Genomic DNA, 24,887 nt, shown 5'->3' on the forward strand with positions numbered 1-24,887 from the left:
CTGGCTGAGGAGGCTGGATTCCCTCAATACAACTGGTCTTGCTATTAAAGACTGAGGCAAAGAAGGCATTAAGGACCTCAGCCTTCTCCTCATCACTTGTTACCATGTTTCCTCCTGCATCTAGCAGGGGATGGAGACTCTCCCTGGTCTTTCTTTTGCTGTTGACATACTTACAGAAACATTTCTTGTTACCCTTGATTGCTGAAGCCAGATTAATTTCCAGCTGGGCTTTAGACCTCCTGATTTCTGCCCTGCATAGCCTCACAGCCTCTTTGTAATCACTGTGAGTGGCTAGTCCCTTCTTCCAAAGGCTGTAAACTTTCCTTTTCTCCCTGAGTTCCAGCCAAAGCTCCCTGTTTAGCCAGGGTGGTTTTCTCTGTTGCCTGCTTCTCTTACAGAACCGTTGATGCTGGAAGGCAGCCAGCTTCCACCTTCTCTGTGCTGCCTCTTCATGCTTCATTTCAGTCAGCAGCTCCTTTCTCATCCCTGCCAGCCTCCTACCACCTTTGCATGACTTCCTGCATGTCAGATTGGAGCCTTCTGGAGCTGGAAGAGATCCTTGACCATCAAACAGCTCTCTGCACCCCTCTTCTCTGCAGGGTGGTATCCCATGGGACTCTTCTAATCAAGTTCCTCAGCAGGCCAAAGCCTGCTCTCATGAAGCCTTGTTCCCTTCTCTCCGGAGCCTCAGCTCTACCTTCTCACCTCTGACTGTTCCATCCCTGACCACCTCTTCCTTGTTTGTAAGGATGAAGTCCCACAGGGCACCTCACCTCACTGCCTCCTCAGTCACCCTTCTCAGGACAAGCCAACAAGCTCCAAAAGCAGCCTGTGTGGCTTGCACCTTGCTCTGTTGCCCCTTCAGCAGATATGGGGATAGTGTGGGTCCTCCATCAGTGCCAGGGCCTACAAACATGAGGCTTCTTCCAGCTGTCTGAAGAAGGCCTCATTGACTTCCTCTTCCTGATCAGGAGGTGTGGAGCAGACATCCACCCACCACAGCATTGCCCATATTGTTCTTCCCTCTCATGTTGACCCCTGAGCTCTCAGCTGACTTCTCGTCCATCCGCAGACACAGGTCCATGCATTCTTGATGCTCTCATCCATACAGTACAATTTGTACTCTGGGTCAAGACCTATGGTCTTATCGGTACCAGACACCCAAGACCCCACAGTTTCTCCAGGAGCTGATTTGGCTCACCTTACTTTTCCAGTAGATACTTGCACATCCTGTGGGCTCATGAAACCTCATGAAGTTCAACAAGGCCAAGTGCAAGGTCCTGCACATGGGTCAGGGCAATCCTCTGCATAGATACAGGCTGGCCAATGAGTGGCTTGAGAGCAGCCCTGTGGATAAAGACTTGGGGGTAGTAGTGGATGGAAAACTGACTATGAGCCAGCAATGTCTGCTCACAACCCAGAAAGCCAACAGTGTCCTGGCCTGCATCAAGAGCAGTCTGGCCAGCAGGTCGAGGGAGGGGATTCTCCCCCTCTACTCCACTCTTGGGAGACCCCACCCACATTATTGTGTCCAGCTCTGGGTCCCCCAACATCAGAAGGACATGGACCTGCTCAAGCGGGTTCAGAGGAGGCCACAACAATGATCTGGGGGCTGGAGCACCTCCCTTATGAGGATAGGTTGAGAGAGTTGGGGTTGTTCAGCCCGGAGAAGATAAGGTTCATGGGAGAATTTCCAGTGCTTAAAGGGTGTCTACAGGAAAGCTGGGGAGGGACTCTTTATCATGAGTGTAGGGATAGGATCAGAGGAAACATTTTTAAATTGAAAGAAGGTAGAATTACATTAGATACAAGGAAGAAATTCTTCACTGGGAATGTAGTGAGACACTGGAACATGTTACCCAGAGAAGCTGTGGATGCTTCCTCCCTGGAACTTCTCTAGGCAAAATGTTCCAGTGTCTCAACACCATCAAAGTAAAACATTTTTTCCTTATATCAAATCTACATCTACCCCATTTCAGTTTAAAACTGTAGCCACTTGTCCTGCCACTACAGGAACTGATAAAATTCTCACTCCCTCTTTCTTGGCACATGACTACTACGTTTTCCTCTGCAAACATTTTGGAGGGTTCCCAGACATCTCCCAAGATGGTGTTCAGAGGCCTCAAGCACATGACCAGCACAGAGAGGCTGAACACCCTGGGCTCACTGGTGTGGAGACTCTGGACAGAATAGGGGTAGTCCGAGAGTGCTTGAAGAGAGGTTTCAGAGATGGTGGAGTTTTCTTCATAGTGGAAAACAGCATGAGAACAAAATAATGCCAGAAAGTGCAGCTTGGGAAGTCCAGGCTGTACACAGGGAGAAATAGTATTCACTCTAAGAGCAGTACTATGGTGTAACAGATCACCCAGGAGAAGTCTGGATCAGTGTAAGGCTTTTGGAAGATTTCAAAAACCAAAATCCAACGTTTCAAGAAAGATCCAGGGAGGAAAGCGAGATATCAGTAAAGGAAGAGAGACGCTCAAGTGAGAGCAAGTTGAGACAGCTGGGTGGGTGAGTACAGCCTGGAGGGAAAGAGGTGCAGGTGATGCAACACCATAGGAAAGCCTGTGGTGGAGAAGACAGAGGGTTGTAGAAAAGCTGAAAGCCCCCAACCAAGTCAGCCTCTTCCTGACTTTGGCCATGGCTGCTGTTTCTGCCACTGATGCCTATGAGGAGGCACAGTCCCCTGCAGCATTGGGGCCTCATTGCCCCCTTGTCCCTACTCAGGAGCCTGGCAGGTGCACATCTCCATCGCCCACTGCCCCAGGAAGAGCCCCGAGCAATGTGTGAGGGACAGGATCTCCCTTCCAGGGGCTGGGGGTCACGGCTTGGCCCTTTGCTTCATGGGGTCAGGGGTCCGTGCTTTGGTTTCATGAAACACATGCAGGTTTCCTCAGCATCAGAGCCACCTTTCATTTGCTTTTCCCTATCTGCCATCACTGCCTCCACATTTCTGCTCTAACTGGAGCCTGGGGAGGCTTTGTCAACAGTGTCCCTCAGTGGGACCCATTAAATCCACAAGAAAATTTGGAGTTTGAATCTAACTTTGACTTCCTCAGAGATTTCTTCAGCAGCTTCTCAGTGTCTGAGGTTCATGGACTCGACACCAAACCCACCTGAGGGGTAATTAAAATGCCTTGAGCTTGTTCTCTGCTGTGGAGCTGGGCCAGGCTCCTGGGACAGAGGGAGCTCAGGGCACGTGGGCAGCGCTACAGAGAGACAGCTCTGCCCAGGAGCAGCTCCTCTGCAAAGCGCAGCAGGGCTGAGGGCACTGCCTGCAGGCACCGAGGGCAGAGGATCCGAGCACAGAGAGTGGAAAGGCAGATGGGAGTGGGAGGGTGCGGAGAGCTCAAAGGAGGAGAAATCTTCATAACACAGTAAGTGTTCTCTTGTTTTGCTGTCTGGGCAGTGGGAGATGGCAATTTATTTCTCCTTTCTGGAGCAGGCACTAAGACCCCAGTTTTCATTAGCACTTGTCTCAGCCTCTCCTGAGCCCCTGCACACACAGAGATGGCCCTGGGCAGGTCCCTGCTGCCAGGATGGGTCTGCAGGGCAGAGCTGAGCACACAACGGGGGGGATGGGGGCTGTGAGCACTGACAGGGAGCAGACCTGGGGACAGAGAAGCAGCTCCTGGCTGTGACAGCTCCAGGCAGCAGAGACATGGGCAGAGAGTAAGAGGGAGCTGCTACTGGAAACACCTTGGGAGGAGGAATTCAGGCACCTCCCTGCCATCCCCTGCAGTGCAGACACCTACTCCAAAGGAACCCCCTGGTCTCCTCTCCCACCCAGCAGAGCCCAACCCTCTGTCCCTGTCTTGCCTCCTCACAGCAGTGCTGTGGCGTTTCTCCATATTTCCCCTTCTGCCTTTGCTCCCCATGTTGGTATCACCGGACTTTCTGGGATGGGGTGGGGTTCACCCATGAGCGATACCTGTGGGGACTGCCATGCAGATGTTTGAATGGGAGTAAAATGTCCAAGTGCCCTCGTAATCTGCAGGCTCATGGTGATAAAAATGAGCCAGTTCACCCTTCAGGACACCCCATTTTAGGAAATTTGACTCTTTCCCAGTGGGGTCCTGCTGGGCTGCAGCCTGTCCTCCAGAAGGGCACAGCTTTCCCAGGGCATCTCTGTGTTCTCCAACATACCCATGAAAAACTTAATAGAGAGAAATGAGAAATCTGTCCTAACTTATTGATGCCTTTTCCTCTATGAACAGACCCTCGTACCATGAGTGACCAAATGTGCAACGGCAGCTCCATCACTGAGTTCCTCCTTTTGGCATTCAGAGACAGACGGGAGCTGCAGCTCTTGCACTTCTGGCTCTTCCTGGGCATCTACCTGGCTGCCTTCCTGGGCAACGGCCTCATCATCACCGTCATCGCCTGTGACCACCACCTGCACACCCCCATGTACTTCTTCCTCCTCAACCTCTCCGTCCTTGACCTGGGCTCCATCTCCACCACTCTCCCCAAAGCCATGGACAATTCCCTCTGGGACAACAGGGACATCTCCTACCAAGCGTGTGCTGCCCAGGTCTTTCTCATTGTCTTCTTGATCTCAGCAGAATTTTGTCTCCTCACCATCATGTCCTATGACCGCTACGTTGCCATCTGCAAACCCCTGCATTACGGGACCCTCCTGGGCAACAGAGCTTGTGTGCACATGGCAGCAGCTGCCTGGGGCACTGGGTTGCTCAATTCTCTCCTCCACACAGCCAATATATTTTCAATGCCATTCTGCCAAGGCAATGCTGTGGACCACTTCTTCTGTGAAATCCCCCAGATTCTCAAGCTCTCCTGCTCACACTCCTACCTCAGGGAAGTTGGGCTTATCATGGTTAGTGTCTGTTTCACTCTTGGGTGTTTTGTTTTCATTGTGGTGTCCTATGTGCAGATCTTGAGGGCTGTGCTGAGGATCCCCTCTGAGCAGAGACGGCACAAAGCCTTTTCCACATGCCTCCCTCACCTGGCTGTGGTCTCCCTCTTTATCAGCACTGGCATGTTTGCCTACCTGAAGCCCCCCTCCACCTCCTCTCCATCCCTGGACCTGGTGGTCTCATTTCTGTACTTGGTGGTGCCTCCAGCAGTGAACCCGCTCATCTACAGCATGAGGAACCAGGAGTTTAAAGAGACATTGAAGAAGCTGATTCAATCAGCTCTTTCTTAGCACCATTAACCTGCCCATGTCTCTTCAGAAGGGATTTCACTTTCATTACGGGAACCTGTTGCACTTTGGGCATTTTATCTGTCATAACCATGTTTGTTCATGTCTGCACCCACTCCACTTCTCCAGAGGCATGAACCAGCCTGTCTGACCCAGAGGTCTGTTCTCGTGTGTCTGGCATGATAGTACAGCTGGCCTCCCGTGTGGCATCTCTGTAATAAACGGGGATTTCCTCAATGTCTGGAGGTTGGGCTCTTGTTCCAAAGCTGAGATCAGGCTGAAGAAATTGTCCCCACAAGGCCAAGCTGTTGTGCCTGGGTTCTCCATGGGAATAGGGCATGGGGTGATATTAGGGAATGGGCCTGGGCTGAGCCTTCCCCTGTGGGTACCCAGTTCCCCCGGAGATGGTGAATGATCACAGGGATCTGCCTGGGACTGTCACCCCATGGGTTTCAGGCACCACAGCCCACTCGCTCTACAGAGCTGCACCACCACAGCTCAGGGCCCTGTTGAGAGCATGGGGAGGTGGTAGCAAGGACAGGTCAGGTCAGCACGGAAACATTTCACTGGTGAAAGTTTATCTGGGGGCAGGGAAATACCCAGAGAAGAGAGAAGGAGCAGCACTCTGCTTCTAGGGGAAATAAATGACCAAGAGAAACCTATTTCTGAATGCATCAAACTGGGGAAAGTTTCTCTGTTGCTGGGACAACTGGAGAAGCCTGAGGAGCCTCTGGGACAGGAATCTTTTCCAAGGAGAGGAGCTGGCACAGAGGGGCTTGCTGGGAGTAGACAATAAGGATTCCTTGGAGACAGGAGCAGGGGACACAGGGAGATACTGGACTCTGTCTCCTCATGTCATGGCTGGTCCTCAGCCCTCGGGCTGATGGGGAGGCTGAGACACCTCTCATTTCTTCCTTTGCTCCCCACACTTGGATGGACCTCAGGAAACATCCGTCAGCCTGGAGGATGCACAAACCTCCTGCTCTGAGGTGCCATCACTGCAGGGGAAGCAGAAGGGTTTGTGGGACACATGGGAGTGCAGGAAGAGAGAGGTGGGTGTGTGGTGTGTGTAAAAGGCAGGAAGAAGATGGGAATTAGCAGAGGGTGGGACTGCATCACACTGAGGTGAAATAGGTTGAGTTTTGCTTTTGAGGAAGAAGAAGAAGGAGGATGTGTAGTTCACTGCTGGGACATGGGGCTAAATAGAGGATTCATCTGAGGCTGGGGACTGTGACATCTTTAGGCTACTGAGCAGCATTAGCAGGCCCTTGGAAGAAGTTGCACATGTTATGGGGATATCACAGCCATTGTCAGACCACAGAACATGAGTTGAAGACAGTCATTGAGGACAGAGAGTCATCAGTAAGTGTTGGGACAGCATGAGGTCAGAGTGAGGTGGAGAAGCAGGGGTGGTGGTTAAAATCTGCAGAGAAACAGCCACAGGCATAAGAAACTGTGGGACTGTGGGAGTCCCAGCTCTGCAGAGCTGTGGGAGATTCAATATGTTAAGAGTCAAATCATGTGTTGGGTGGGAGTGTTGATCAGCTCGAGGGTAGGGAGGCTCTGCAGAGTGACCTGGACAGGCTGGAGCGATGGGCTAAGGCCAACTGTATGAGCTTCAATAAGGCCAAATGCCGGGTGCTGCACTTGGGCCACAACAACCCCCAGCAGCGCTACAGGCTTGGGGAGGAGTGGCTGGAGAGCTGCCAGTCAGAGAGGGACCTGGGGGTGTTGATTGACAGCCGGCTGAACATGAGCCAGCAGTGTGCCCAGGTGGCCAAGAAGGCCAATGGCATCCTGCCTTGTATCAGAAATAGCATGGCCAGCAGGGACAGGGAAGTGATCTTACCCCTGTACTTGGCACTGGTGAGGCCGCCCCTCGATGACTGTGTTCAGTTTTGGGCCCCTCACTCCAAAAAGGCCATTGAATGACTCGAGCGTGTCCAGAGAAGGGCAACGAAGCTGGTGCAGGGTCTGGAGCATAGGTCTGATGGGGAGCGGCTGAGGGAACTGGGGTTGTTTAGTTTGGAGAAGAGGAGGCTGAGGGGAGAACTCATTGCCCCCTACAACTCCCTGAAAGGAGGTTGCAGAGAGCTAGGGATGAGCCTCTTTAACCAAGTAATGAGTGATAAGACAAGAGGGAATGCCTCAAATTGCGCCAGGGAAGGTTTAGACTGGATATTAGGAAGTATTTCTTTACAGAACAGGTTGTTAGGCATTGGAATGGGCTGCCCAGGGAGGTGGTGGAGTCCCCATCCCTGTAGGTGTTTAAGAGTAGGGTCGACATAGCACTGAGGGATATGCTGTAGTTGAAAACTGCCAATGCTAGGTTAAAGGTTGGACTAGATGATTTTCAAAGTCCTTTCCAACCTAGATGATTCTGTGATTTTGTGATTCAGAGGCAAGTTGGCATTGGCCTGCCAGCCCTGCACAGCTGTGGGAGATTCAATACTTAAGAGCCAAATAGACATTGGCCGATCAGCTGAGCTCTGCTCAGCCAGAGAGCTCACTCTGGGGAGCTCGGCAAAGGTGGAGACCTCTATCCAGAAGAACAGCTTGGTGAGCCAGCCAGGAGCTCTGTTCCGCACTGGCTTGGAGAAGTGACAACTCTGCTCTGCACTGGCCCGGAGAAGCAGCAAGGCTTGGAGGAGAAACAGGCCTTCGAAGAGAGACAAGAGACTGTAAGGCAGTGCTAAGGTGGATAGAACTTTTTGTAGAAGAGAGGGTTGATGACCGTCTAGCTGCTGATTTGCTTATCATGAAGTAAGAGCTAAGGTAGCGAGAGCGTAGTGAGAGCATAAATATGTACCATTTTAATAATAAAGGACTTTCCTTCCGCACTTCAATGGAGAGTCCCTGCCCCAGTTGCCACAAATGGTGCCCTGTGTGTTGTAATTAGCTCTGCTTCTTTAAACCTGCCAACCCACATGTCAGTGGTGCTCAGGTCGCAGGGACTAATACCGCGGGAGGTTAAAACCTTCTCGGGGACATCAGTACAAACACCAATGTGGTGGATACAAAATGTCCATTTATTAAACTGCGTATTTACATATGTACGTTCGCCAAGCACCTCCTTCGTGGGTGTGCCCTTAGTGTTACAAGCCTATCCATCATCTTACCTCGTAACAAGGTGGGCTACAGCTATTCCTTCCGTACATCACAAGATCTTCCGAGCGCCACTCCCTACACTTCCCCCTCCCCATGCTGTATAACATCGTTATTCTTGGTTGATTGTCATTAGTGCGCTGTTCCAAGCGGTGATGAACAAGACCCATATGTCGGTCTAAAAACAAAACATTAACCTTCTTAAACAATCTACGAACTATGGCACTAATACATGTAAAGGCAATACAAAGAGCAAGAAGCACACCACATATCCCAGTAATTCCCCAAATGAGCCAATCCCAACTAAGCTAACTAGTAATCTAAGCCCACACGTTGTCAAGCCACCCAAACCATTCTGGTTTTACAAAGGTGGCTGTGATGAAAACATAGCAAAATTCTGCCCCTGTATCCAGAGGAAAACAGACGTCTTGGTGGTGATGTGCTCATGCCCGCTCTCTCCAATATCCTGCGTGAGTCGGCGACTCGCAACCAAGGAGGGTGATCCACCACCAACACTGTAACACAAAACTCCATCTTATGTTAGATCAGGTTTTACACACCGTGCGGGTATCCATTTGATTAGACCGTCCTTTTCCACTGCTGCGTACCCACGCCCAAACACCCTCAGTGACCACCCCGACTCCCAAGCTATCACGCCCGGTTCCCTGATCTGGACCAAAGGATAGTTTTTCATTGCCTGGGTTGGTATAAAGTGTTTCCACAGGGGAGGTGTAGACTCATCGCCTTGAACAAAATGATTTAAGGTATACAAAGCGCGTGACAAAAGAGCCTGTTGGCGGTCTATGGGTATTGTCCCTCTATGACCTTCCCCCTCCCCAAGCTGTTGGAGCTTTGCTTTCAGGGTGCGATGTGCATGTTCCACTATCGCTTGTCCTTGACTGTTGTAAGGAAGGCCGTGTACTAATTTGATGTCCCACAATGCACACCATTCTTTTGTGGGTCCAGCAACAAAACAAGGGCCGTTATCTGTTTTGATCTCTTGTGGCTTCCCTAACAAGGTGATAACGCCCTCCCAATGAACAATAACGTGTCTGGTTGTTTGCTTACGAGCCATTGTGGCTAATATTGTAGAGCTAAAGGTGTCAATGGTTACTATGAGATACTTATTTGGTTTTAACAATTCACACGCTGTTACATCAGTTTGCCATATCTGATGGGAAGAGAGACCCCGTGGATTGACACCTGCCTCCCACAGTGGGCCTTTTTGACAGTAGGGACAAAGTGCCACTATGTTTTTTGCTTGCGACAGAGAAATATGACATGTTTGCGCTAAGGCTTTTGCTCCAAGGTGTAGAAAGGCATGTAAACTCTTTGTGGCATCCAGTGACCACAGACCCCGTGCGGCTTGGTCAGCCTTATGATTGCCTTCTACAATCGGACCTGGTAGGGATTGGTGACTGTTCACATGTGTAATAAAGGCCTGCCCTATGCGCTGTTGTAGAGCTTCATAAAGTCAAGTCGACACTTCCGTCTGCACAAATCCTACTGTTGCCATTTTGTGTACAAGTTTATAAACATATAAAGAGTCTGTAACAATATTAACAGGATTCTCTGTCTCTTGCTGGAGTGCCATCTGGACTGCTTTGGCCTCTAACCATTGTACAGATTTGTTAGTCTGAGTCCACATCCTCTTTTCCCAGCGGCCCTCGGTTTTCCATACGACTGCAGCTGTTTGTGATTGGGATGAGGCATCTGTAAAATATGTTGTGCCGTGAAGAGGGCGCATGGATAGAGGTAGGGTGAGTTGTAGTTGAAGTGTCTTCAGGTGTGTAATCTATTCTAGACCCTTTCCTGTCGTTATGGATCCCGGAAAGTCAAAGATGGCACATTGTAAGTCTTCCGAACACGTAAACATGTCCTCCCACACCTGCTGCTTCCAGGGGATGAGTATAGTGTCAGGTTCCCTTCCAAAGTGTTGAAGAGTCATGTTGCGTAGGTGTCCTATGAGGTCTGCTAAAACAGCGACAATGGTAACAAAGGCAGCCTTGTTGGTACTTTGGTAAGCCCAGGCTAAGGGCACAGGCTTGCCGTCCGTGCCTTGAAACAGGATGCCTACTGTGCCATGTTCAGAAATAAAGCAGCCCGCTGTTTTTGCCTGCTACCTTGGCACAACTCAGTAGTTTATTATCTATCTTCCAAGGCCTGTTCTTCCTAGCTATTGCTCAGAGGCTGTGTAAAGCTGCACCTGCAAGACTTATTTTGAGACTTCATCAATTAAGGGTTAGGCAAGCTTCAAAACACAGCATACTTAAAATAGTTCCACAGAAGGCTATAAACAATACAGCAGTTACAGTTACTAGAGTAAGCTAATTGCAGTACTCATAATTAGGGGATATGACTAAATACTACAAAAGTAAACAGTAAGGAAAAGACAGAATAGCACACTTACTTAATGGGGTACTAACATTCAGATCCGCAATTGCTGGGGAACCCTGGATGCAGCAAGAATTTAGAGTGCCCTTCCTCGCAAACCGGAAATCCTACGCGATGCGTCCATCCGTAGGTGAGGCATCCAAAGTCGCTGTAAGCAGATCCAGCCTCTAAATCAACAGGCCAAAATAACTGGCAATTTTCTTTGAGCGGAAACATCTGATCTCATCCTCCTGTTGGGTTCCACCCAGAGCCTGGCCACCACTCAAGGGGGAAAACCAAGGGAGTTTCTAATAAGGTTAAACACTTGAGTTCTTCATTCTTAATATTGCTAAACAAGGAAGTTGAATACACACATTCTTATAGCATTTCATCCTTATTAATAACTACATTTTCTCTAAGCTACATCTTTCACTGGTGACTAATAAGCTTATATATTTCATTAAGGAGTTGCAATTACTGTTAGCATTTTCTCTGAAAAGAATTGGCAACGGTAGTGTATTTTGTCCTATTGCAGTAGCAAGCATTACCCATACATTCTGCTTAAATGATCAGTTGAAGAGATGGTGAACTGTTGGCACAGGGGTATCCATAGCACCCACAGCTGGCTCCTGAATCAATCATGGCCTGTACTACTATTTTTTCTATTCTTCCCGGGCAAGGCTGACTTATCCAGATGGTGACCATGGGCTTGTCGCTACAATCTAAGACCAGAGCCATGGTTCTTGCTCCAGCGCCTCCATCACCGGTGGGGTTTTGTCTGAGTTGCTCTCTTGAGGGTATCCCTGGGCATATCTTACTGTCACTCGGGGAGTATAAGAGGAGTTGTCTCTGCTCTGTGGGGGCTGTTTGTAGTGCATAGGAGGAGCCCTGCCCCCGTTCCTGGCTCCACCGCTCTCGTTTCCCTGCTGCGAGCGCTTATACCAGCAGTCTCGCGCCCAGTGACCTGATTTCTTCTTATGGAACTTGTATGATGCTGGTAGGTCATATCTAAGTTCTGCTATGACTTCCATTCATCTGCTTTCTTTTGAATGTGCTGCCGTGTTGAAGTTTTGTGAAGGGAATATACAGCGGTTTTTGCCATTTGTAAAGCAGTTCTCAGAAAAATCATATCCATTCCTTTATTATGCTTGGTACCAAACGGAGGGTTCATAATAACTGTGTCAAAAGTCTCTGACATGCTGTCAGATAAAGAACAGACATTACACTGAACCATGTTGATGCTCGTGAGCTCAAAGTCTTCAAAATTGCTATTGAATATTTCCAGTGCATCTGCATCTATGGCAAACCCCACACACAATCCTGCTCCTAACATTGCACTTCCAATGCTGAGCATGCCACAACCACATCCTAAATCTGCAATTGTTTTGTTTTCAATATCATCAAAAGTATTGTGAATTGTATAAAGCATACATGCTGCGATATGAGGTCTTGTTGGATACTGTTCAAGGAGCAGTTTTGGACTTTCAAAAGTATCAACTTGTTGAAGACAGCTTTCCAGTTCTTTAAGCTTTAATTTCTTCATGTTTATAGTTTAACGCGGCCCCGGCAGGGTGGGCTGAGGGGCTGGGCCGGGCCGAGTCGCGGAGCGCCAGGCCGCTGCTACACTCCATGGCGCAGCACCCATGGGAGATTGGGGGATGCCCGGCAGCCAATCAAGGAGCGGGTCCTGGTCCTGAGCAACTTGCTCCTGCTCTTGTTGTTGCCGGACCGCCTTCATCTCCGCCCCCCAACACTGCATGTCCGCCTTCTATTTTTCTGCTAATTCTCCCCTACGCACCTCAGTTTCCACCCCCTGCATCTCCCCCTGGCCGTTTGTCTTCTACAGGCCACGCCTCTGGATTTCCCGTTGTGTCCTCCCCCAAGCCATTAAATGCTCTGGCTTTCCTAATTTCGCTTGTTCTGCTAATTCCACCTCTATTTGTGGCCAGAGCTCTGGCTTCATACAGTCTATCGGCTCTGCTAAAACGCCGAGCCTTATCAATCTTTGCAGCATCGCTTTCAATGTCCTCGACTTCATAGAAGTCTTATGTTGTTTACCCCATCTTTTCAGTGCCTTAACTGTGGCATCCATGGCGCGCCACAGAGTCTCCTGTCCTGCGTGGAGCTCCTTCACCTCCTGCTGTGCACCGCTGAATGTCACAGCTCATCTCTCGCCGGGTCACGTCGGGGTCACAATTTGTTGTAATTAGCTCTGCTTCTTTAAACCTGCCAACCCACAAGTCAGTGGTGCTCAGGTCACAGGGACTAATACCGCGGGAGGTTAAAACCTTCTCGGGGACATCAGCACAAACACCAATGTGGTGGATACAAAATGTCCGTTTATTAAACTGTGTATTTTACATATATACGTTCGCCAAGCACCTCCTTCGTGGGTGTGCCCTTAGCGTTACAAGCCTATCCATCACCTTACCTCGTAACAAGGGGGGGCCACAGCTATTCCCTCCGTACATCGTGAGATCTTCCGAACGCCACTCCCTACACCTGTGTGAGGTGGTGATAAGTGTGATCAGTTTAGACCACTCTGGTGGCATACCCCACAGAACTTAAAAGCTGCTGAAAGGAAGCATGAGCCGGCATCAATCACCATTGCAGGGTGAGCCAGGTGAGCTGTGGGGAAGCGATGGGTAGGTTAATACCCTCGGAAGAAAAATGTAAGGTGCATATTAACTCGCATGCTTTGAAGAGAATTTTAAAGTGGGCAGCAGTTGCGGTTACTATATTCACTGTTCCAATAGGGGATAAAGCAGGAAGAAGATTATGGGACTGTATAACACGAGGGAATCAGGTTGCGGCAGAGCTCTTAGTGACATGGAGAACTCTTTTTGAGATAATAAAAAGACAAGATAAGGAACGCAGCCAGTCTGTTAAGACAGAGGATGAGGACACAGAGGGTGAGGACACATGTTCTGAACCCCTGCAGCAAGATTTATATGCTGGATCTTTTGACTGTCATAATCTTTTAGACCTTGACACTGTAAATCCTAAAAGAGAATCTGGCTTGTGTCCTCCCTTAGCTGGGGATGATCCGTGGGTAAAAGTGAGGCAAGACGCCTTGGCGCAAAGGGATATGGACATGGTGAGAAAGATTGTTGCTCCTGTAATTTATGAGCCGGGACACCAGCCACGTTGGGAAGGACTGCATTTTTCTGTTATTAAAGAACTACAGAAGACCGTTAATGAGGACAGACTTAAACTCACAACAGGTATACTGGAGGCAATCGCTCATGGCTGTATTCAGCATTCACATCCCTCCACCTGCAAGCACAGAGTTGGCGGTGGCAGCGGCCCAGGGCCTCCTCAAGCTGTGCCCCCCCCGACCCCCCACCCGCCGCAGAGCGACTGCCTGTGGCCAAATCTGGCAATGCGATCGTCCATCCCGGCTTCCCTTGAACAGCAAAAGCAACAGTTTTTTGCAGAAGGTGTTGATACTGTGATGTGGTGTCCCTTGCCTATTCTAAAAGGACTAATTTGTATACTAAACTATTATGGAACATGCATACTATGCCAGTTTTGGTTATCAGGTCACAAGCTTCTTCACAGCATCAAGCCATTATGGAACTCCAGATGACCTGAAAGAAATGACTGATGTTGCTCACTCAATGGGCATCACTGTTCTGCTGGATGTTGGGCACAGCCATGTATCAAAAAACTCTGAAGATGGTCTCAACAAATTTGATGGTACAGATTCTTGTTTCTTCCATTCTGGTCATAGAAGAAATCATCAGCTCTGAGACAGCAGGCTCTTTGATATGCAAAGTGGTGATTCGTGCTCAAAATTGTGAACTCCTCTATCGTATTTCACCTTGGGCAAGATATGTAGTTCGTGATGAAGACAAACTGAATTACGATTGGGTACACTGGAATCCACCACAGTCATGTATACATAAGCATCCTTCCCCCAAGAGATTAAAAAGCTTAAGAATCTCTGAGTCTTGATTTAAAAACAAAGAAGGGGGAATTCTCTGGATACACCACATGGTCAACAAGCAATGGCTTTGTGTAAATGTAGATTGTAGTCTTTAAGTTAAAAATAATGTAGATTGTAGTATTTGTTAAGCTTAAGGAAAATAATAAGGTAATGCAGATTGTAGTATTTGTTAAGTTAAAAATAGTGTAGATTGGAGTATTTGTTAAGCTTAAGGCTTGTGTGACTGGATAAAGTGTAATCAGTAGAGAGACTGTTGGTATGACTGGAGTAACGAGCCCCTCAAGGAGTTATCTTCCTTATTTTGTAATTATTCTATGTATATTATATTTTCTGAAGTTTGTCTAAACCTTAATTGATAAAGCCTTTGCAGATGCAGTTGTAAAACAAAGGGGGAGATGTGGGAGTGTCAGCTCTGTGCAGCTGTGGGAGATTCAATATGTTAAGAGCCAAATCATGTGTTACTGGTAAATGATTAAGAGGCAAGTAGGCATTGGCCTGCCAGCCCTGCGCAGCTGTGGGAGATTCAATACTTAAGAGCCAAATCAACATCAGTTGATCAGCTCAGCCAGAGAGCTCAGTTTGGGGAGCTCAGCAAAGGTGGAGAGCTCTGCTCAGAAGAAGTCTGCTTGGCGAGCCAGCCAGGAACTCTGTCCCGCACTGGCTTGGAGAAGCGCCAGCTCTGCTCTGCACCGGCCCGGAGAAGCAGCAAGGCTTGGAGGAGAAACAGGCCTTCGAAGAGAGATAAGAGACTGCGAGGCGGTGCTAAGGTGGATAGAACTTTTTGTAGAAGAGAGGGTTGATGACCGTCTAGCTGCTGATTTGCTTATCATGAAGTAAGAGCTAAGGTAGCAAGAGCGTAGTGAGAGCATAAGTGTGTACCATTTTAATAATAAAGGATTTTCCTTCTGCACTTCAATGGAGAGTCCGTGCCTCAGTTGCCACATGGGAAAGCCTGTGGTGGGGATGGCCCCTTGGTTGAGGCTGGGACACCTCAACAGAACTGCAGTTGTCCTTTTGACTATGGCTGTTGTTGCTTCCACTGAGGTCCCTGAGAAGACACCAGTTCCTACAGCGACAGTGCTTTGTTTCCTCCTCCCCCACCCCCCACAGAGCCTGGGGACAGTCCTACAGCTGTCCTGCATTGGCATCACACCCCCCTGCATCTCACTGACCCCAGGAAGAGCCCTGAGCATCCCAGGAGGGAAAGGATCCCCGTTCCCAGGGTATGGACGTCAGGGCTTGACCATCCTGTAGATGAAACACATCAAGGACTTTCACAGTCACCTGAACATTTGATTTTCAACCCGTAAGCAGTGCCTCTGACTTCCTGCTTCCCCAGCCCCCAAGGACAGGAACCTTGTCTCCTCATTCCCTCCCTGGTCTCTTCAGTGATAGCCCTCACTGGGGATCACTAACACCCTCAGAAACTTCGAGGTTTGCTGCTGACTTTCCCTTCTCCAGAAGCCACTTCAATCCCTTTTCTGGACCTGCAGTTCAGGAACTCGGCACCAGAGGGCTCATTAACACACAAATCCCCTGACAAGCCAAGTCTCTGGGCAGAACTTAATTCCTCACTTCTGAAGTGGTTAATTTGAGAGGTTTCAGGCGTGCAGTCAAAGTGAAAAGCTTTCAGTCCTACATGTCAATAAGAAACACCTTATTCTTTTTCCACTATTCCTTATTTTTCTGCTCACACATTAAGTGACATCAGCAAACTCCAATTGATGTTGATCCTGAGCATCTCCTGATAGAGGCTGAATATGCAGGGAAGCCCAGACCCTCTATGTCAGACACTCTGTGGACAATCTTTGTCCCTACCTCCAACTCCACATTTCTCTCATCAGTCCCCTGGGACTTCCAGCACCTTTTTTCAAATCTGTGCTTTGTCCAGGACAGGCTGTAACTGCATCTTTCAGCCCATTGACACCAACTCCCACCTGCTGTACTTGGAAAATGACCTCCAGGTGGACACGGAGGATGTTTAATTGCCAAAAAGCTAAATCAATGGAAGGCATGGCTCAACCAAAAATAAAATACACTCCTCTGCTGTATATTAAGTCCATCTTACCTCCTCTGAAGGCCACTTTCCTCAGTGGAGATGGCTTTAGACCAAAGGAAAACGCATTTTTTTTCAAGCAAAGATCCCAAGAACCCCCAAAGCACCCCCTGTCCCAGACTCTGTCCATATTCACTCACAGAGAGTCACACCCTGAAGTCACGAGCTGTAGGAGACATTGGCCAGTCAGCCTTACACAGCCTCTGAGAAATAGCTAGGCTTTGATGAAAAACAGGCCTTGGAAGAAAGATAAGAAACTGCTGAGTTGTGCCAAGGTGGCAGGGAAAAACAACGGACAGCTGCAACACTGAGCTGTGGGAAAGTACTGAACTGTGAGAAGTTACCGCCGCATGAATAGCGCGTGAACAAGAAGTTGATTGGTCTGCACAGCGCGTGTTAGAGTGGTCTTATGCTGATAGGAGAAAAGGTTGATAGCTGTCTAATTGCTGATTTGTTAATTATGAAGTAAGAGCTTTACCAACAGCATCGGAGAGCATAAGTATGTACCATTGTAACAATAAATTCTCTCTTTCCTTCTGCACTTCACAGAGAGTTCATGTCTCAGTTGCCACAAATGGTGCCCCGTGTGAGGTGGTGATAAGTGTGACCAGCTTGGATCACTCCGGTGGCAAACCCCTCAGAACTTAAGAGCTGCTGAAAGGAAGCAGGAGCCAGCATCAATCACCATTGCAGGGTGAGCAAGGTGAGCTGTGGGGAAGCGATGGGTAGTCTAATATCCTCGGAAGAAAATTCAGTGCTTTCACTGATGGAAAGACTGTTAGTTAAAAATAAGGTCCATATTAACCCTCATGTTTTGAAGAGACTTTTAACAGTGGGTAGAAGCAGAAATACCAGGAGTTAACGTGGTTACTATATTCACTGTTCTGATATGGGATGAAGCAGGAGTAAGATTATGGGACTGTGCAACACGAGGGAATCAGGTTGTGGCAGAACTTTTACATGCATGGAGAACTCTTTTTGAGATAATAAAAAAACAAGATAAGGAACGTGGCCAGTCTGTTAACACAGAGGATGAGGACACAGAGGGCAAGGACGCATATTTTGAACCTCGGGAGCAAGATTTATATGCTGGGTCTCTAGACTGTGATAATCTTTTAGACCCTGACACTGTAAATCCTAAAAGAGACTCTGGCCTGTGTCCTCCCTTAGCTGGGGATGATCCGTGGGTGAAAGTGAGGCAAGAAGCCTTGGCGCAAAGGGATATGTACATGGTGAGAAAGATTGTTGCTCCTGTAATTTATGAGCCAGGACGTCAACCACGTTGGGAAGGACTGCAATTTTCTGTTATCAAAGAACTTAGAAAAGGAGCAATTAATTTTGGGATTACATCTCCTTATACTACTAACTTGCTGGGCTCAGTAATGGCTAGTTACACCCTGACTCCTCGAGACTGCAAAACCTTAATGCAATTAATATTGACGGGAACCCAATATGATTTGTGGCAGTCAGCGTGGCATAGGCTTGTAGAAGAAAAACAGCTGCAATATCTAAACTTGCCACCTGGTGATCTTGCAGCAGTTCTTCCCTTTGATGTCTTGGTGGGTGAAGGGCAGTGGCGTGATCCTGCCCGACAAACAAGGGAGATACCGCAGCGTGCGTTGGATGATATCAGAGATCTGGCATATTGAGCATTTTTACAGGTACCTGAAGTCAGCAAACCAATGAAATCATTTACCGACATTAAGCAAGGTGCAAAGGAGCCATATATGCAGTTTATTGATCGATTGAGAGAAAGTTTGGACAAACAGATCCCTAATGAGGATGCTCGTCAAATGTTGTTATTGAAACTGGCAGTTACTAATGCTAATGCTGACTGTCAGAAAGTGTTGCTGCCATTGCACAATCTGAGTCTTACTCAAATGATAGAAACATGTAATAGAATTGGTACTGTTGATCACAAATATGAGGTAATGGCTGCTGCTTTTGCTACTCTTAATATGAGACAACAGACCTGTTTTGGGTGTGGACAAACAGGCCATCTCAAAAAACAATGTCCAAAACAGCAAAAGCAGGTTAAAGCTCCTAATGTCTGCCCGCAGTGTAAGAAGGGTAAACATTTTGCAAAGGAGTGTCAGTCCAAATTTGATAAAGAGGGGAGGCCGATTTCAGGAAACCAATTAAAGAGCGCGGGCCAGAATCGCACCAAGTCACAAATCAGTCCAGTAAATACCCAAATGCATCGGAATTATGTGCATTCACCCGAGGGAGTGCTCGCGTGGACCTGGCAGCCTCCAAGTCAGTAATATTATTAGATACCACGGTTTCTTTAATACCAACAGGAGTATATGGGCCGTTGGGAAATGGAAAAACTGCATTATTACTGGGAAGTTCATCTACAACTTTCCAGGGATTGTTCATTTTACCAGGGGTCATAGATGCTGATTATGAAGGAGAAATCAGAATTATGGCGTGGACCCCTGGACCCCTGTGTTCAGTACTAAAAGGGTCAAAACTTGCTCAGCTTGTTTATCTTACTGCGGCTCCCCCTAATACTATGCCGAGAAGCCGGGGTGACTCAGGATTTGGATCAACAGGTACTCCTCAAATATTTTGGGCTCAGACAGTGACACAAGGTCGACCTCTGGTAAAATGTGCCCTCACTAAAGCAGAAGAATCTGTTGAACTGACAGGCATTTTAGATACTGGCGCAGATGCGACCGTAATATCTGCAAGCAGATGGCCACAGCACTGGCCGTTAGTTCAGGTAACTCAAGCTCTTTTCAGAGTTGGTTGTCATGCTGTAACATTTCAAAACAAAGATCTCATTCATGTAAGGGGCCCAGAAAACCGGATAACAAATATTCATCCATTTATATTGGAAACCCCTATTACATTATGTGGTCGTGACTGTATGGCTCCATATGACTGTATGGGGAACTCAAATTGGATCAAATTTGTCTTAATCGCCACTGCAGCACAACCCACCCCTAAACCCACCCTGAAACTAACCCGGAAAACAGAATCCACCACAGAATCCACCTCTGTGGGTGGATCAGTGGTCCTTGCCAATGGAAAGGTTGTGCCACCTTAATGACTTAGTTCAGGAACAACTAAGTGCAGGACATCTCGTACCTACCACCAGTCCTTGGAACTCTGCAGTGTTTGTTATTTTAAAGAAAAGTGTTAAAAGGCAACTTTTACATGATCTCCGACTCATTAATGATGCCATGGAGGATATGGGTACGTTACAGCCAGGAATGCCTTCCCCAACAATGATTCCCCGAAACTGGCATCTTGCAATAATTGATCTAAAGGATTGGGTTTTTACCATTCACTCACATCCAGATGATGCACCTAAATTTGCCTTTTCTGTTCCCAGTATTAATGTTAGTGAACCTGCAAGACGGTACCACTGGGTTGTTTTACCATAAGGCATGAAAAATAGTCCCACGATGTGTCAGTGGTTTGTTGCAAAGGCTTTGAGCCCTGTTAGAACGCAGGTCCCCCAGGCTGTTATATATCATTATATGGATGACATCCTCATAGCAGCAGAAACACGGGAGATGATGGAAAAGGCTCTTGCTTTAACCAAAGACTCAGTATCTCAAGTGGGGTTGCAAATAGCGCCTGAAAAGGTACAGCGATCATCACCGTGGCAGTACCTGGGGTGGAGAATTTGTGAACAGACCATTGTCCCGCAACAGGTTAAACTTAAAACTGATGTTAAGACTTTAAATGATTTACAGAAACTCTTAGGAGCCATAAATTGGATACGGCCGTTGTTGGACCTAACTAATGATGATCTGCATAGCTTGTTTGATATTTTGCGAGGAGATCCTTCACTGACATCACCCAGAGTACTTACAGAGGACGCGAAACAAAATCTCCACCGTGTGGCTAACGCCATCTCAGAAAGACAAGCATTACGATGTGTACCTGGCCGTCCCTATCAACTGATATTATTTAACCCTCCAGGGCAGCCATACGCTCTGCTGTTTCAGTGGGATGAAACACTTAGTGACCCTCTTGTTATTATTGAATGGATTTTTTCATCACACCAAATGCACAAGATGGTCACTACTCGTCCAGAAATGTTTGCCAAACTGATCATGAAAGGTAGGCAACACCTACTATTACTTGCTGGTCAGGAACCTGTGTGTATCATTGTTCCGGTTACTATGCACATGTTACAGTGGTTAATACAAAAGTCTTTAGAATTCCAGACAGCAATCTGTGACTACCCCGGACAGCTTTTAGTACACAGCCCGTCACATAAATTATTACAGCAAAATTTTTTATTATATGCCATGCCAAAGTGCAGTGATGCACCGTTGCAAGCCTTAACTGTGTTTACTGATGGATCTGGAAAAACGGGAAAGTCAGTCATAGTATGGCAAGACCCGCATACTCATATTTGGCAATCAGACATTACTCAATCCCTGGGATCGCCACAGATCGTTGAGCTAGCTGCAGTAGTCTGAGTATTTCAATGCTGGGACACCCAAATTAACATTGTTACTGATTCTGTTTATGTTGCCAATCTTGTACAGCGTATGGAGAATTTGTGTTTGAAGGACGTTAATAATCCACTGTTATATTCATTAATGCACACCCTTTTACAAATATTAAATAATCGCAAGACTTCTTAGTTTATTGTACATATTTGAGCACATATCGCACTACCTGGACCTTTGGCTGAAGGCAATTGATGAGCAGGTATGTTGACTCTGGCGTCTCAGGTGGTACCTAATGTCTTTGAGCAAGTACGGCTTTCACATGCATTTTTCCACCAAAACACCAGTGCAATACAAAACCAGTTTTCATTATCAAGGCATCAGGCTAAAGACATCATTGCCACTTGCCCTGAATGCCAGGAGGACTCCCTCTCTTCAGCAGCTAGTGGTGTCAACTCTCGGGGACTCACCTCCTCAGAATTATGGCAATCTGACGTCACTCACTTTGCTGCATTTGGAACGTTAAAATATGTACCTGTGCCTGTTGATACCTTTTCTGGAGCAGTGTTTGTGTCCTGCCATACAGTGGGGAGTCAAGCATCTGACCGGCATTCCCCACTCACTGACCAGACAGGCCATTGTGGAGCGTACGCATGGGAAGTTAAAGCGTTTATTACAACAACAAGGGGGAGATGGAGGGTATCAATCTACACCTCACGAAAGGCTAAATAAGGCATTATATGTCACAAACTTTTTAAACATTTCCCTTGCCTCACGAGTGCCACCAATATTGCGTCACTTCTCATCACAGATACCAGATCAACAAGAAGTCCAGGGCAAGGCTCAAGTGTGAGCAAAAAACCTGGAAAGTGTAACTGGGAAGGACCATATCCTTTAATAACCTGGGGAAGAGGTTATGCTTGTGTCTCCACAGGTCACGGTCCCCGGTGGTTACCGGCAACGTGGGTGCGACCACACCTGAGGCATGAGAGGCAGCTTCTGGTGGACACTCAGGAGCCAGCTGTGGGTGCTGTGGATGCCCCTGTGCTGACAGTTTGCCGTCTCTTCGACTGATCATTTAAGCAGAATGTATGGTAATGCTTGCTACTGCAATAGGACAAAATACACTATCTCTTTCCTTAATCACACTACACTTGCCAACTCTTTTAAGAGAAAATGCTAACAGTAATTGGAACTCCTTAATGAAATATATAGGCTTACTAGTCACTAGTGAAAGATGTAGCTTAGACAAAATGTAGTTATTAATAAGGATGAAATGCTATAAGAATGTGTGTATTCAACTTTCTTTGTTTAGCAATATTAAGAATAAAGAACTGTGGTGGTTTAATCCCTGCCGGGGTCTGAGACCATGCGGCCGCTGCCTCTCCCCCACAAAGCGAGTGAAATACAAAGCCCCGGGACTGAGATAAGGAGAGGTTTAATACAACAGAGCAACAGCAACACAACAAACAATAACAATAACAGTGATAACAATGAACAGAGCAAAGTATATACCAATACAGCAGTTGGAGAACCGGCTGCACCAACCCACGTGATCACCGATTATTCCTGCGCTTGCGCCAGGATGTGACATCAGCATGATATATGAATAACCCAGCTAGAGCTTCCCCCCCACTGCTGGGGAAACTTAACCCTATACTGGCTAAACCAGGACAAGAACTCAAGTGTTTAACCTTATTAGAAACTCCCTTGGTTTTCCCCCTTGAGTGGTGGCCAGGCTCTGGGTGGAACCCAACAGGAGGATGAAATCAGATGTTTCCGCTCAAAGAAAATTGCCAGTTATTTTGGCCTGTTGATTTAGAGGCTGGATCTGCTTACAGCGACTTTGGATGCCTCACCTACGGATGGACGCATCGCGTAGGATTTCCGGTTTGCGAGGAAGGGCACTCTAAATTCTCGCTGCATCCAGGGTTCCCCAGCAATTGCGGATCTGAATATTAGTAACCCATTAAGTAAGTGTGCTATTCTGTATTTTCCTTTCTGTTTATTTTGTAGTATTTAGTCATATCCTTTAAGTATTGGTAGTGAAATTAGCCTACTCTTTTCAACTAGTAACTGTAACTGCTGTATTGTTTTTAGCCTTCTGTGGAACTATTTTAAGTATGCTGTGTTTTTTGAAGTTTGTCTAAACCTTAATTGATAAAGCTCTGAAACAAGTCTTGCAGGTGCAGCTGCAAAACAAAGAAGGGAGAGATGTGGGAGAGAGCAATTCGGCTTCGGCCTGTCAGCTCTACGCAGCCCCTGAGAAGCAGCTAGGCTTTGATGAGAAACAGGCCTTGGGAGAAAGATAAGAAAATGCTGATTTGTGCTAAGGCTCAGTAACTAAACTCAGTTACCGCCGTGTGAATAGCGCGTGAACAAGTTGATTGGTCTGTACAGCGCATGTTAGAGTGGTCTTATGCTGATAGGAGAAAAGGTTGATAGCTGACTAATTGCTGATTTGCTAATTATGAAGTAAGAGCTTTGGTGAGAGCATATGTACTATTGTAATAATAAAGGGTCTTTCCTCCTGCACTTCATGGAGAGTCCATGCCTTAATTGCCACACCAGACCTTCTGTGAAGTTCCCCAGATTCTCAAGCTCTCCTACTTAGACTCAGACTATCTCAGGGAAGTTGGGCTTATCATTGTTAGTGCCTGTTTTGATCTTGGGTGTTTTGTTTTCATTGTGGTGTCCTATGTGCAGATCTTCAGGGCCGTGCTGAGGATCCCCTCTGAGCAGGGACGGTACAAAGCCTTTTCCACATGCCTCCCTCACCTGGCCATGGTCTCCCTTTTTATCAACACTGTCATGTTTGCCTACCTGAAGCCACCCTCCATCTCCTCCCCATATCTGAACCTGGTGGTTGCAGTTGTATACTCAGTGCTGCCTCCAGCAGTGAACCCCCTCATCTACAGCTTGAGGAACCACGAACTCAAGGATGCCCTGAGGAAGCTGATTGGACGTGTTTCAGCAGCCATAGACTGTCAAACTTTATCTGCAAAAGACTCCCGGTGTATGTCATGACAGCCCAAGCATGTCTTTCCTTCTTTATATATTATTTATCCCTTTTTCCATTTGCGATGATTTGGCCTACAAAGAAATTCCATTATTCTTCCCCTTCTAGATCAGTATCCACCCATCTTGTGTTTCCCAGCATCGTTGTCTAAAGCAGGAGACAGGCACTCTGTGTACTTAAGAAAAATAAAAGAACCCATGACTTCTTTGTCTTACATCCATCCTTACCAGGGCAGGAATAAATGGGGAATGAAAACACCTTTCTGGAAGCATCAGCTCAGGGCTCTTGTGCTGGTCTGGGGAGAAGGGATGGCACAGAGGGGCTGCAGACCCCTCAGGATCTGCTGAAGAGGAGAGCGGGGTATGCAGGGTGCCCCTGCCCTCCCTCTCCTTCTGCCATGGGTGACTCCCATATCTGGGGCTGACCCCTCTCTGCCCCCGAGGGCCTTCTGTTGCCTTTGGAAGGTCTGAGGCAGTGGGGTGAGTGCCCAGAGCACCATGCAGCAGGCACTGCCTTGGGACTTACCCAGACTGGGCCTTGCTAAGGATAGAGGAGGAGAGAGGGAGGAGAGGTGGGAGAGCTTGGAGGGAGCTGGGCTGGGCTAATGCGAGAAATGCTGAGACCAGGGAGGTGAGGACAAAGGTTGTCCATACTGTGTTGGACCCCGAGGGACTGTCTAGGAGACCTCCTGAGGAGATGCTCTGCATCAATATCAATCAGAGAATGCTGCTATCACCTCTTCTCTAAATTGTAAAGTAAAATAATGTGCTTTTTAAAATAAAGAATAATTTTTACTAGGTGCACTT

At 47.6% G+C, this 24,887-nt stretch overlaps 1 protein-coding gene, 1 long non-coding RNA gene and 1 pseudogene across 2 annotated transcripts in view; 2 read left to right on the forward strand and 1 right to left on the reverse strand.

The window, feature by feature from the left end:
• Nucleotides 1–24,887, forward strand: part of LOC141937094 (uncharacterized) — a 786,032-nt gene that overhangs the window by 5,156 nt on the left and 755,989 nt on the right. The gene's annotated exons all lie outside the window — the stretch shown is intronic.
• On the forward strand, nt 4,241–24,089 carry LOC141937064 (olfactory receptor 14A16-like). The gene is made up of 3 exons (XM_074854468.1): nt 4,241–4,837; nt 17,201–17,205; nt 23,717–24,089. Exons 1-3 carry the CDS (start codon nt 4,241–4,243, stop codon nt 24,087–24,089), a joined length of 975 nt encoding a protein of 324 aa, XP_074710569.1.
• Nucleotides 11,608–12,244, reverse strand: LOC141937093 (rRNA N(6)-adenosine-methyltransferase METTL5 pseudogene; annotated as a pseudogene).

The sequence above is a fragment of the Strix uralensis genome, chromosome 37, assembly GCF_047716275.1.
Source record: "Strix uralensis isolate ZFMK-TIS-50842 chromosome 37, bStrUra1, whole genome shotgun sequence".
Taxonomy (NCBI): Eukaryota; Metazoa; Chordata; class Aves; order Strigiformes; family Strigidae; genus Strix; species Strix uralensis.

Coding starts and splice junctions, on each gene's coding strand:
- LOC141937064 (XM_074854468.1), top strand. CDS start 4,241: ATGTGCAACGGCAGCTCCATCACTGAGTTCCTCCTTTTGGCATTCAGA.